The sequence below is a fragment of the Dendrobates tinctorius genome, unplaced genomic scaffold (genome assembly GCF_039654945.1).
Source record: "Dendrobates tinctorius isolate UK_male_01 unplaced genomic scaffold, ASM3965494v1 ptg000154l, whole genome shotgun sequence".
NCBI lineage: Eukaryota > Metazoa > Chordata > Amphibia > Anura > Dendrobatidae > Dendrobates > Dendrobates tinctorius.
Genome location: NW_027361821.1, coordinates 3,090,457 through 3,104,575, shown reverse-complemented (window position 1 = coordinate 3,104,575; position 14,119 = coordinate 3,090,457). Strand labels below are relative to the sequence as shown.

At 42.7% G+C, this 14,119-nt stretch overlaps 1 protein-coding gene across 2 annotated transcripts in view; it reads right to left on the bottom strand.

The window, feature by feature from the left end:
• Positions 1-14,119, bottom strand: part of CUNH8orf48 (chromosome unknown C8orf48 homolog) — a 70,101-nt gene that overhangs the window by 26,756 nt on the left and 29,226 nt on the right. For both annotated transcript variants that reach the window (XM_073547573.1, XM_073547574.1), the window contains exon 3: positions 1,501-1,587. In XM_073547573.1, the coding sequence (XP_073403674.1) occupies positions 1,501-1,587 (87 nt within the window). The remainder of the gene's footprint in view (positions 1-1,500; positions 1,588-14,119) is intronic.

Below are 14,119 nucleotides of genomic sequence, written 5' to 3'. Positions count from 1 at the left end.
AGGTGATAACTATGCATCACCTATCCTACACATAACTGTTTTTCTTGTGCCAGCCCCTTCAATTTCATAAAAACTGCCAGTCTTGCATTAATGTATACTTTGCCATGAAATATTATCTATAAGACCACTTAATTGACTGTAAATAGACAATCTTTTACAGATGAACAATACTTGTAAATCAATGCTCCTGTCAACTAATAACCTTTAGGAATTAATACCTTTCACGTGCTATAAATACAAAGCCACCCCATTAGGTAGACGAGCATGGACTAAATGTCCTTGTGTTATTCACCAGCAGACATTCCCTGTAAGGTTACTTTCACACTAGCGTTTTTTAGCGCAGCGCTTCATGCGCAATAGAAACACATGCAAAAAACGCACCATGCGTTTCACATGTTTTTGCGCTTTTAGGCGCATGCATTTTAACCAGTTTCTAGCCATGTTAACTCTTAAAATGCATGCTTTTTTTACGCAGGCGTGCGCATGTCCATGCGCACGCCTGCGTTCCTATAGACTATAATGTGTTATTTTGTCGCATTCCGTGCGCAAGTGTTTTTTTTTTTTTTTTACACAGTTGGACAGACCCAAAAATGCAACAGGTTGTGTCTGGCGCGCCTAGGCGCAAACCTTAAAAAAACGCATGCACACGAAAACGCATACGAACGCGTGCAAACGCAAGACCATGCGCCCCCATGTTAAACATACAGTAGGTGCGCATGACCCATGCGCATGGACGCACACAGTGCGCTGTGCAAAAAAACGCTAATGTGAAACCAGCCTAAGGCCTGTTTCACACATCAGTTTTTAAGGTCAGTCGAAATCTGCCAAAATAGCGGAAAACGGATCTGCAGGCGGACTGACAGCAACGGGTGTCACCGGAGTGGCGGATGGACGGATCCGGGGAAGGTTAGAATTTAAAGGAACCCGCTCCCGATTGCAGAGATGGGCGCGAGAAGATATCGCCGCAATCTCGCGGCATTGCAGAGATGGGCGCGAGAAGATATCGGCGCGATCTCGCGGCATTGCAGAGATGATCTCGCATGGTCTCGCGGCATAGCAGAGATGTCCGCGAGAAGATATCGGCGCGGGGAGAGAGAGAGATTTTAGCGGCTCCCGGGATGGTAGTCAAGGGTTAAATTGCCTCTTGGAGTGAAAATAACGGACCGTCACTGCAAAAAAATGTTGCAGGGTCCGTCTCATCCGCCCGGGAGCCGCTAAAATCCGTACAATAACAGGTGTGACGGACGACCGTCAGTCAGGATCCGCCAATAATGTAATTCTATGGGTGTAAAAAATGGATCCGCCCCTTTTTTGGCGGATCCGTTTTTACAAAAATTGGCGGATCTTGACTGATGGGAAAAAACTGATGTGTGAAACAGGCCTAAGTCAGCTAACAGTCCAGTCCATCTTGAGTGATCTCTCTCATATATGTATGTAATAAATACTGTATTATCTACATTATATGTATAGTACACACACACAGATAATTGTTATACTCACCAGTTTTATGCTGTTGGTGAAACAAATTATTTGGCCGGAGATTCTCATCAAGAATAGTCTTCATCCATTTCTCAATCAGGCCTTTTCCTACAATGAATCCACAAGGTCAGAGAATTCAATAACTTATATTACACTGCAAAGCCCATCAACCTAACAGAGCCATCTGTTCATTACAGGACAATTTCCATCAACACTCATAAGACTAAACATGATGTCTCCGATTCATCATTTCAGGGTTTTTTAAGTCACTTTCCTTTTTTGTTTTGTGGTATTAGTTGCCAAATTCAAGAAAATAGGTCATGCAATAAATTTGGCACAAAGCAAAAAAAAAAAAAAAAATCTATGATTTTTTTTTTTACTGTCTTGAAAACTTCTGGAATCACAAAAAACAGAAGAGCGCATATAAAAACAGACTTCAATAAAGACATAAATAGAATAATGAATTGATTACAAACAAAAAAAGGCACAAAACATATAAAACTAGACAAAAAACGGGCACAAAGGCAATGATGAATGGAGGCCTATATATAGAATATCAGAAATGCAAATGTATTTTTACTTGGTTCCATTACAAATGGTCCAAACGACTAAAGAAGTGATGGAAATGAAGTTAGAATTTCCAAGATTCAAACTTACTGTATATACTCGAGTATAAGCCGACCCGAGTATAAGCCAAGGCCCCTAATTTTGCCTAAAAAAAAAAAAAACTGAGAAAACTTATTGACTCGAGTATAAGCGGAGGGTTTTGCTGCACAAGGGTTAATGGTGGCCCAAGAAGATGCTCCATAGATATATACCCACCATATATTGCTGCACAAGGGTTAATAGTGGTCCAAAAAGATGCTCCATAGATAAATACCCCCCCATAAAATGCTGCACAAGGGTTAATGGTGGCCCAAGAAGATGCTCCATAGATATATACCCCCCATATATTGATGCACAAGGGTTAATGGTGGCCCAAGAAGATGCTCCATAGATATATACCACCCATATATTGCTTCACAAGGGTTAATGGTGGCCCAAGAAGATGCTCCATAGATAAATACCCCCATATATTGCTGCACAAAGGTTAATGTTGGCCCAAGAAGATGCTCCAAAGAAAAATACCCCCATATATTAAAGGGTTAATGGTGGCCCAAGAAGATGCTCCAAAGATAAATACCCGCATATATTAAAGGGTTAATGGTGGCCCAAGAAGATGCTCCAAAGATAAATACCCGCATATATTAAAGGGTTAATGGTGGCCCAAGAAGATGCTCCAAAGATAAATACCCGCATATATTAAAGGGTTAATGGTGGCCCAAGAAGATGCTCCAAAGATAAATACCCGCATATATTAAAGGGTTAATGGTGGCCCAAGAAGATGCTCCATAGATAAATACCCCCATATATTGCTGCACAAAGGTTAATGGTGGCCCAAGAAGATGCTCCATAGATAAATACCCCCATATATTGCTGCACAAGGGTTAATGGTGGCCCAAGAAGATGCTCCATAGATAAATACCCCCATATATTGCTGCTGCCGCTGCAATTTAAAAAAAAAAAAAAAAAAGAAAGACATACTCGCCTCTCATCGCTGGGGGCCAGGTGCCGGTGTCGCCGCTTGCTCAGGCCCCCGGCACTGGCGATATTTACCGGTCCCCGCTCCATCGCCGTCCACCACTGTGTCTCTCGGGTCTCTGCATTGACGTTCAGCAAAGGGCGCACACTGACTATGTCATTGCGCCCTCTGCTGAACGTCACAGCCAGAGGACCCGGCGACAGAGCAGTGCATGGCGGTGGAACGGGGACAGGTGAATATTGCTCTGCCTCCCCGTCATACTAACCCCCTCCTGGCGCATGGTCTCTGCAGCCCCTCTTCTCCTATGGTCTCGGCGCCGCAGGTCTTCCAGGTTTCAGTGGTCACGTGGTACCGCTCATTAATCCATGAATATGCGCATATTCATGACTTTAATGAGCGGTACCACGTGACCGCTGAATGCAGGAAGAGCTGGGGCACCAAGACCACAGGAGAAGAGGGGCTGCAGAGACCGTGCGCCAGGAGGGGGCGAGTATGATCTCTGACACCCCCGCTGACCCCCGTAAATGACTCGAGTATAAGCCGAGAGGGGGACTTTCAGCCCAAAATAATGGGCTGAAAATCTTGGCTTATACTCGAGAATATACGGTAATAATAGTCAGTGATCATTTGTGAAATTGGATGTTTAGGGAATCCGTGTAGTGCAATTTTATTTTTAAGCTTTTTTTTTTTTTTTTTATTTATTTATTTTTAACCCCTTTACCTCCAAGGGCTGTTTGCATCTTCATGACCGGGCCAAACTTTACAATTATGATCAGTGTCACTTTATGAGGTTATAACTCTGGAACGCTTCAAGAAATTCCACTAATTCTAAAAATGTTTTTTGTGACATATTGCACTTAATGATAGTGGTAACATTTCTTCAATATGACTTTTTGCAATTTTTAAACTTTTAATTTTTATGCCCTTAAACCAGAGAGTTATGTCACACAAAATAGTTAATAAATAACATTTCCCACATGTCTACTTTACATCAGCACAATTTTGGAAACAAAATTTTTTTTGTTAGGAAGTTATAAGGGTTAGAAAAGGTGACCAGCGATTTCTCATTTTTCCAAAAAAATTTACAAAACCATTTTTTGGGGGGCACCATCATATTTGAAGTGACTTTGACGAGCCTATATGACAGAAAATACCCAAAAGTGACACAATTCTAAAAACAGCACCCTTCAAGGTGTACAGAACCACATTCAAGACGTTTATTAACCCTTGAGGTGCTTCACAGGAAGTGAAAAAATGTGGAAGGAAAAAATGAACATTTAACTTATTTTCACAAACATTTAACTTTAGACTAATTTTTTTTATTTTCACAAGGGAAACAGGTGAAAATGGACCACAATATTTGTTGTGGAATTTCTCCTGAGTACACTGATACCCCGTATGTGGGGGAAAGCCACTGTTTGGGCGCATGGCAGAGCTCAGAAGGCAAGGAGCGCCGTTTGACTTTTTCAATGCAAAATTGGCTGGAATTCAGATCGGACGCCATGTCACATTTGGAAAGCCGCTGAAGTGCCAAAACAGTGGAAACCCCCACAAATGACACCATTTTGGAAACTAGACCCCCCAAGGAACTTGTGTGGTGAGAACTTTGAACCCCCCAAGGGCTTCACAGAAGTTTATAACGTACAGCCGTACAATTAAAAAATCATATTTTTTCCACAAAAATGATCTTTTCACGCTCAATTTTCATTTTTCCAAGGATAACAGGACCCCAAAAGTTATTGTGCAATTTGTCCAGAGTATGCTGATACCCCATATGTGGGGGTAAACCACTATTTGGGTGCATGGCAGAGCTCGGAAGGGAAGCAGCGCCATTTGACTTTTTTGGCTGGAATTGGGATTGGACGCCATGCCGCGTTTAGAAAGCCCCTGATGTGCCTAAACAGTGGAAATCCCCACAAATGACACCATTTTGGAAACTAGACCCCCCAAGGAACTTATCTAAATGTGTGGTGAGCACTTTGATCCAGTGCTTCACAGAAGTTTATAACGCCCGGGCATGAAAATAAAAAAATCATATTTTTTCCACAAACATGATCTTTTAGTCCGCAATTTTTTTTATTTTCCCAAGGTTAACAGGAGAAATCGGACCCCAAAAGTTGTTGTCCAATTTGTCCTGAGTAAGCTGATACCCCACATGTGGGAGAAAACTACTGTATGGGCACACGTCGGGGCTCGGAAGGGAAGTAGTGACGTTTTGGAATGCAGACTTTGATGGAATGGTCTGCGGGTGTCATGTTGCCTTTGGAGAGCCCCTGATGTACCTAAACAGTGGAAACCTACCACAAGTGACCCCATTTTGGAAACTAGACCCCCCCACGGAACTTATCTAGATGTGTGGTGAGCACTTTGAACCCCCAAGTGCTTCATGGAAGTTTATAACGCCCAGGCGTGAAAATAAAAAAAATCATTTTTTTTCCACAAAAATTATATTTTTGCCCCCAATTTTTTATTTTCCTAAGGGTAACAGGAGACATTGGACCCCAAAAGTTGTTTTGCAATTTGTCCTGAGTAGGCTGATACCCTATATGTGGGGGTAAAACACTGTTTGGGTGCATGGCAGAGCTTGGAAGGGAAGGAGCACCATTTGACTTTTTCAACGCAGAATTGGCTGGAATTGAGATCAGACGCCATATTGCGTTTGGAGAGCACCTGATGTGCCCAAACAGTGGAAATCCCCCAATTCTAACTCCAACCCTAACCCCAATCTCAGCCCTAACCCTAACCCTAGCCCTAGTGGGAAAATGGAAATAAATACATTTTTTAAATTTTATTATTTTTCCCTAACTAAGGGGGTGATAACGGGGGGGTTTGATTTACTATTTATGGCGGGTTTTTATGTTTGGCAGCTGTCATACGCTAAAAGACGCTTTTTATTGTAAAAATAGTTTTTGCATCACCACATTTTGGGAGCTATAATTTTTCCGTAGTTTGATCCACCGAGTCATGTGAGGTCTTATTTTTTGCGGGACGAGTTGACGTTTTTATTAGTACCATTTTCAGGCACATGACATTTTTATTCCAAATTTTTTGGACGCAGAATGAACAAAAACCAGCATTTCAAGAATTTTTGGGAGGTGCGTTTACACCGTTCCGCGTGCGGTAAAATTGATAAGGCGGTTTTATTCTTCGGGTCAGTATGGTTACAGTGATACCTCATTTATGTATTTTATGTTTTGGCGCTTTTATGCAACAAAAACTATTTTATATAAAAAATAATTATTTTTGCATCGCTTTATTCTGCGAGCTATAACTTTATTTTTTCGCTAATGAAGCTGTGTGGCAGCTCGTTTTTGCGGGACAAGATGACGTTTTCAGCGGTACCATGGTTATTTATATCCGTCTTTTTGATCGCGCGTTATTGCACTTTTTGTTCGGCGGTATGATAAGGCTTTTTTTTGCTTCATTTTTTATTTTTATTTTTTAATGGGTTCAATAAAGGGGTTAACAAATGGGACAGTTTTATAGGGCGGGTCGTTACGGACGAGGCGAAACTAAATATGTGTACTTTTGTTTTTTCTTTTTCTTTCCAAAAAATGAATTAGGGAATTTTATTTTTTTTTCAATTTAGCGATTTTTTATAAATTATTTTTTACACTTTTTTTTAATCTTTATTACAATGTCCCAGTGGGGACATATCTGTCACATCACAGATCACTGTGACAGATCAGTGATCTGTCACAGGCACTGCAGAAGGCTTCCTCGTGCCTGCGCTTTGCAGGCACTGAGGATGCTGGCACCCTGCAGGCCCCCGAAGGTCCCCGCCGCCATTTTGGATCCTGGGACCTGCAGGAAAGGAGACCCGCGCAGCAGCGCATTGCCCTGCTGCGGGGGTCGCACGGAAGCACGGAGGGAGCCCCCTCCCTGCCGATGCTTCCCTAAACCCCCGGTACACTGCGATCGTGTTTGATCGCAGTGTGCCAGGCGTTAACGTGTCGGGGGCGGTCCGTGACTGCCCCTGACACATAGTGCCGGGTGTCAGCTGTGATAATCAGCTGACACCCAGCCGTGATCAGCGGCGCTCTCTTTACTTGAGCGCCGCAGATTGCTATGACGTACTATCCCGTCCATGGGCATAGGGGCCCGGGTCCCATGGACGGGATAGTACGTCAGATGGCAGAAAGGGGTTAACACACTTGGTGCCTCTTTTGTGACCTTCCTTTTTTTGTGCTTTGAGGGATTTCCCCGGGAAAACGTTGGCCTGGTACGCTACGAGCACCTTCAGTTCCTTAAGTATTGGGGCCCACTCCTTCCTGATCTCCAAATATTAAAGGACTTGATCACTACCTTCTGGAACTGACAGTACGACATACCGGTCTGGCCTGCACATCGTGATTGTACAAAAGTGTTGTACAATGCCATCTGTACGATGTGCACGGCCAGCTTCTTGTACCACACCTTCGCTTTTCTCATGACACTGTACCACTGGAGGAATTGATCAGAGAGATCAACTCCCCCATGTTCTTGTGGTTTGTGGACCTGTGTAGAGGTACCTTGTACAGTAGTGGGGCTGCTGCCATCACCATGTATAGGGGTCAAGAAAAGGGCATCCCTCTTGTCCATGTACTTGACCAACAAAATGTTGTTGCTACATTGGGCTCTGCTCTCACCCTTTTTGAGCAGCTGCCCAATTAGCATCTAAGGGAGTCCTCTCTGATTTCTATGGATAGTACCGCAGGCTGTGGTAGATCGCACAGAGAGGGACTTAAAGAGTGGGACAATGGTATAAAAGTTATCTACGTAGACACGATAACCATGATCCAGCAGTGGGTGCATAAAATCTTACGCAATTTTCCCACTCACTACCAGGACAGGGAGGTGTTCAGGGGTTTCATTCCGGGAGTCCTTCCCTTCAAAAACCCTAAACTTGTGGGTGTACCTTGAAAGACTCTCACACAGTTTGTAGAGCTTAATTCCATCCTGTCCCTCCTACTGGGCAGGTATTGCGGGAATTTGAGCCTTCCCTTGAACTGGATTAGGGACTCAACCACGCGGATGTCACTTTATGGAATGTACACCTGAGCAAACTTATTGCTGAAGTGATCAATGACCATCCGACCTTTGAAAAGACAGTCAAAGTTGGGGTCATCTCAGGGAGGACAATGTGCATTGATTGTAAAGCAAAAACATTTAGATGGCCTCAAAACATTTATGAGTCATGACCATATATCCTGCTTTGAGCAGGGAGTTGGACCAGATGACCGAGGAGGTCCCTTCCGACTCTACTATTCTATGATTCATATGGAACAGTGGAGTGTTGTATAAAACATCAACACTCCAATATTGCCGAAGTTCTGGCTTTTTCAATATCCCCATATGAAGGAACAGGACCAAAAACATTATAATTTCTGTGTCTATAGAAGTCCAGTTAGAAAATGATGAAGGGTGATTTTGTGCCAAAAATTGTTGGGCATACAAATTCGTTTGGGCCACCATGAGGTTTAACCCCTTCCTGACATCAGACGTACTATCCCGTCCACGGGACCCGGGCCCCTATGCCCATGGACGGGATAGTACGTCTACCGCGATCAGCGGCGCCCACGTGGTGAGCGCCGCTGATCGTGGCCGGGTGTCAGCTGATTATCACAGCTGACACCCGGCACAATGTGTCAGGGGCGGTCACGGACCGCCCCTGACACGTTAACCCCTTGCACACCACGATCAAACATGATCGCGGTGTACCGGGGGTTAAAGGGAAGCATCGGCAGGGAGGGGGCTCCCTCCGTGCTTCCCTGAGCCCCCCACTGCAGCGCAATGTGCAGCGCTGCTGCGGGGGGCTCCTTTCCTGCAGGCCCCCGAATCCAAGATGACGACGGGGGCCTTCGGGGGCCTGCAGGAAGCTGGCTTCCTCAGTGCCTGCAAAGCGCAGGCATGAGGAAGCCTTCGGCACTGCCTGTGACAGATCGCTGATCTGTCACAGGACAGTGATGTCCCACCTGGGACTATTTAATAAAGTAAAAAAAAATAAAAATTAAAAAAAGTGTTAAAATAATTTAAAAAAAAAAAAAAAAAAAAAAATCGCCAAATAAATTAGAAAAAAAAAAAATATTCCCCCAAATAAATCCATTTTTTGGAAATAAAAAAACAAAAAAAACAATAAAAGTACACATATTAGGTATCGCCGCGTCCGTAACGACCCGCCCTATAAAACTGTCCCATTAGATAACCCCTTTAGTGAACCCCTTAAAAAATAAAAAACGAAGCAAAAAATATTGATTTATTATCATACCGCCAAACAAAAAGTGTAATAACGCGCGATCAAAAAGACGCATATAAATATCCATGGTACCGCTGAAAACGTCATCTTGTCCCGCAAAAAACGAGCCACCACACAGCATCATCAGCGAAAAAATAAAAAAGTTATAGCTCGCAGAATAAAGCGATGCAAAAATAATTATTTTTTATATAAAATTGTTTTCATTGCATAAAATCGACAATACATAAAAAAACGACCTAAATGAGGTATCGCTGTAACCATACTGACCCGAAGAATAAAACCGCTTTATCAATTTTACCGCACGCGGAATGGTGTAAACGCACTCCCCCAAAAGAAATTCATGAAACGCTGGTTTTTGTTCATTCTGCGTCCCAAAAATCGGAATAAAAAGCGATCAAAAAATGTCACGTGCCCGAAAATGGTACCAATAAAAACGTCAACTCGTCCCGCAAAAAATAAGACCTTACATGACTCAGTGGGTCAAAATACGGAAAAATTATAGCTCTCAATATGTGGTGATGCAAAAACTATTTTTACAATAAAAAGCGTCTTTTAGCATGCGACAGCTGCCAAACATAAAACCCGCCATAAATAGTAAATCAAACCCCCCGTTATCACCCCCTTAGTTAGGGAAAAATAATAAAATTAAAAAAATGTATTTATTTCCATTTTTCCATTAGGGTTAGGGCTAGGGTTAGGGCTAGGGTTAGGGTAGGGTTAGGGCTAGGGTTAGGGCTAGGGTTAGGGCTAGGGTTAGGGCTAGGGTTAGGGCTAGGGTTAGGGCTAGGGTTAGGGCTAGGGTTAGGGCTGAGATTAGGGTTAGGGGTGTGTTGGGGTTCGGGTTGGAGTTAGAATTGGGGGTTTCCACTGTTTGGGCACATCAGGGGCTCTCCAAATGCAACATGGCGTCTGATCTCAATTCCAGCCAATTCTGAGTTGAAAAAGTCAAATGGTGCTCCTTCCCTTCCAAGCTCTGCCATGCGCCCAAACAGTGTTTTACCCCCACATGTAGGGTATCAGCCTACTCAGGACAAATTGCAAAACAATTTTTGGGGTCCAATTTCTCCTGTTACCCTTAGGAAAATAAAAAATTGGGGGCAGAAATATCATTTTTGTGGAAAAAAATGATTTTTTTATTTTCACGTCCGAGCGTTATAAACTTCTGTGAAGCACTTGGGGGTTCAAAGTGCTCACCACACATCTAGATAAGTTCCGTGGGGGGTCTAGTGTCCAAAATGGGGTTACTTGCGGGGAGTTTCAATAGTTTAGGTACATCAGGGGCTCTCCAAACGCACATGACACCCGCAGACCATTCCATCAAAGTCTGCATTCCAAAACGTCACTACTTCCCTTCCGAGCCCTGACGTGTGTCCATACAGTAGTTTTCTCCCACATATGGGGTGTCAGCGTACTCAGGACAAATTGGACAACAACTTTTGGGGTCCAATTTCTCCTGTTACCCTTGAGAAAATAAAAAAATTGGGGACTAATTAATCATGTTTGTGGAAAAAATACGATTTTTTTATTTTCATGCCCTGGCATTATAAACTTCTGTGAAGCCCTTGGGGGTTCAAAGTGCTCACCTCACATCTAGATATGTTCCTTAGGGGGTCTAGTTTTCAAAATGGTGTCATTTGTGGGGGGTTTCCACTGTTTAGCTACATCAGGGGTTTTCCAATCGCGACATGGTGTCCGATCACAATTCCAGCCAAAAACGTCAAATGGCGCTGCTTCCCTTCCGAGCTCTGCCATGCGCCCAAATAGTGGTTTACCCCCACATATGGGGTATCAGCGTACTCAGGACAAATTGCACAGTAACTTTTAGGGTGCTGTTAACCTTGGAAAAATAAGAATTGAGGGTGAAAAGATCATTTTTGTGGAAAAAATATGATTTTTAAATTGTACGGCTTTATGTTATAAACTTCTGTGAAGCCCTTGGGGGTTCAAAGTTCTCACCACACATCTAGATAAGTTCCTTAGGGGGTCTAGTTTCCAAAATGGTGTCATTTGTTGTGGGTTTCCACTGTTTTGGTACATCAGGGGTTTTCCAATCGCGACATGGTGTCCGATCTCAATTCCAGCCAAAAACGTCAAATGGCGCTGCTTCCCTTCCGAGCTCTGCCATGCGCCCAAATAGTGGTTTACCCCCACATGTGGGGTATCAGCGTACTCAGGACAAATTGCACAATAACTTTTAGGGTCCTGTTACCCTTGGGAAAATAAAAATTGGGGTGAAAAGATCATTTTTGTGGATAAAATATGATTTTTTAATTGTACCGCTGTACGTTATAAACTTCTGTAAAGCCCTTGTGGGTTCAAAGTTCTCACCACATATCAAGATAAGTTCCTTGGGGGGTCTAGTTTCCAAAATGGGGTCACTTGTAGGGGGTTTCCACTGTTTAGGTACATCAGGGACTCTCCAAACGTGACATGGCGTCCGATCTGAATTCCAGCCAATTTTGCATTGAAAAAGTCAAACGGCGCTCCTTCCATTCTGAGCTCTGCCATGCGCCGAAACAGTCGTTCCCCCCACAAATCAGGTATCAGCGTACTCAGGACAAATTGCACAATAACTTTTGCAGTCCAATTTCTCCTGTTACCCTTGGTAAAATAAAAAAAAACTGAACCAGAAATATTTTTTCTGTGAAAAAAGTTAGATGTTCATTTTTTTTTAAATATTCAAAAAAATTCCTGTGACGCACCTAAAGGGTTAATAAACTTCTTGAATGTGGATTTGAGCACCTTAAGGGGTGCAGTTTTTAGAATGGTGTCACTTTTGGGTATTTTCTATCATATAGACCCCTCAAAGTGGCTTCAAATGTGATGTGGTCCTAAAAATAAAATGGTGTTGTAAAAATGAGAAATCGCTGGTCAACTTTTAACCCTTATAACTTCCTAACAAAAAAAAATTTTGGTTCCAAAATTGTGCTGATGTAAAGTAAACATGTGGGAAATGTTAGTTATTAAGTTTTTTATGTGCCGTATCTCTGTGATTTAAGGGCATAAAAATTCAAAGTTGTAAAATTGCGAAATTTACAAAATTTTTGCCAAATTTCCGTTTTTCTCACAAATAAACGCAAGCTATTTGAATTAAATTTTACCACTAAAATGAAGTACAATATGTCATGAGAAAACAATGTCAGAATCACCGGGATCCATGGAAGCGTTCCAGAGTTATGACCTCATAAAGGTACAGTGGTCAGAATTGTAAAAATTGGCTCGGTCATGAACGTGCAAACCACCCTTGGGGGGTGAAGGGGTTAAAAAATATTCAGAGAAAAAGACTTTGAAAGAGTCCTGTTCTGTGAGAACAGTGGTGTCAGGTTTGATTCCTGATTGGGCCACAAAATCAGGAATGAGTGGCTCATAATCTTCGAGAGGAGGGGTCCAATTGGGGTCAGTAATGGTGGGCGCTGGTTCAGTTTCTGTCTTGGGGCGTTTGCGTAGCGGTTCAGCATCACTTTAGGTAGAGGAGGAAGAGTAAAAATAAAAAGGGAGGTGGGAAACTCTGCCTCACTATCAGTGTCAGAGGCAAGGAAGGCGCATGCCTCCTGTGCTGACTGACTACAGTGATTGGGACCAGCAGGAATTTTTTTTTTTTTTTTACACATATGTGGTGTGTGTACCAAAGTTTATTTGGTGTAAACTTTTTTTTATTTAGAAAAAGAAAGAAAAACAACAACCGAAGGTTTATTACTGATGTCCATCAGTGATCAGCATTCAAAGGCGGTAAAATGTACGGATGATTCTTTTTTTTTTTTTCCACACTGACACTAATTCAATTCAGTAAAAAAAAAAAAAACTGTAGTAGACTATGATTATTAAAGTATATTTTACTGTCCTTGATTTAAATTTTTTTTAATCTCTTTTCACAAAAAAAAAAAAAACAACTAGAGGTTGATCACTGATGTGCATACAGTAGTAATCTGCTCAATGGCTGTAGTACGCGAGGATGAATCTTTTTTTTCCACGCTTACACTAACCCAATTCAAAATACTGTAGTAGATGATGATTACAACAATATATTTGCCTCCCTAATCTAGCCCCAACAATCTTAAATACTTTTTTATGATTTACTATCTGACACTAACTTAAAGGGGTTGTCCGGGCTTTTCACATAATCTCAGTACATATCTGGGCTGCAGAATTATGACAATAAGTAATTTACTTTCTGTCACTAGTTTGCACGGTTTTCTAGATATTCTGAACAGAACGTCCAAGGGGGGGTGTTATGGCATTGAAATGAAAACTAGTTGTAACCTCCTACTCTACTCCAAACATGCCCTCTATAGCAACAGCTCCACTCTCCATAGCTACAGGCCCTCCCCGTCCACATGAAGCAGCCCTCATCACACAGTAACAAATCCTTCCCCTCCAGCAGCCTCAGAGCAGAGAGCTGCTCCTCCCCCAGACACACGCTGAACAGTTATCTATGGAAAGTGAAACTCTAGTGAGGAGAGAAAATCGTCCTGTATTCTGGGCCACTCCATGATTACAATACATAACTCATTATCAGTAATTCCTTCCCTCACTGTCCCAGGCTGCTGGCAGCAGTGAGTACAGACTGTGTGTTGGCCAGTGATGGGGGTCTGCAGCTTCTAAACTGCACAGGGGATGCAGTCACTGATGTAATCTGTTCTGTGACAAAGCCTCTGCTGTGTGAATGAGACAGCTCTGTGTCACTGATGTCTTCACACAGCAGCAGATATGGTGCAGTGTATGTGTGAGCACTGTGTCTCTAATGACACAAATACTGATGGGAGCAGCCTGTCCAATCAGCAGCTGTAACAGTGTGAAGTGTTGGGGGGAGTATGTATGTGTTG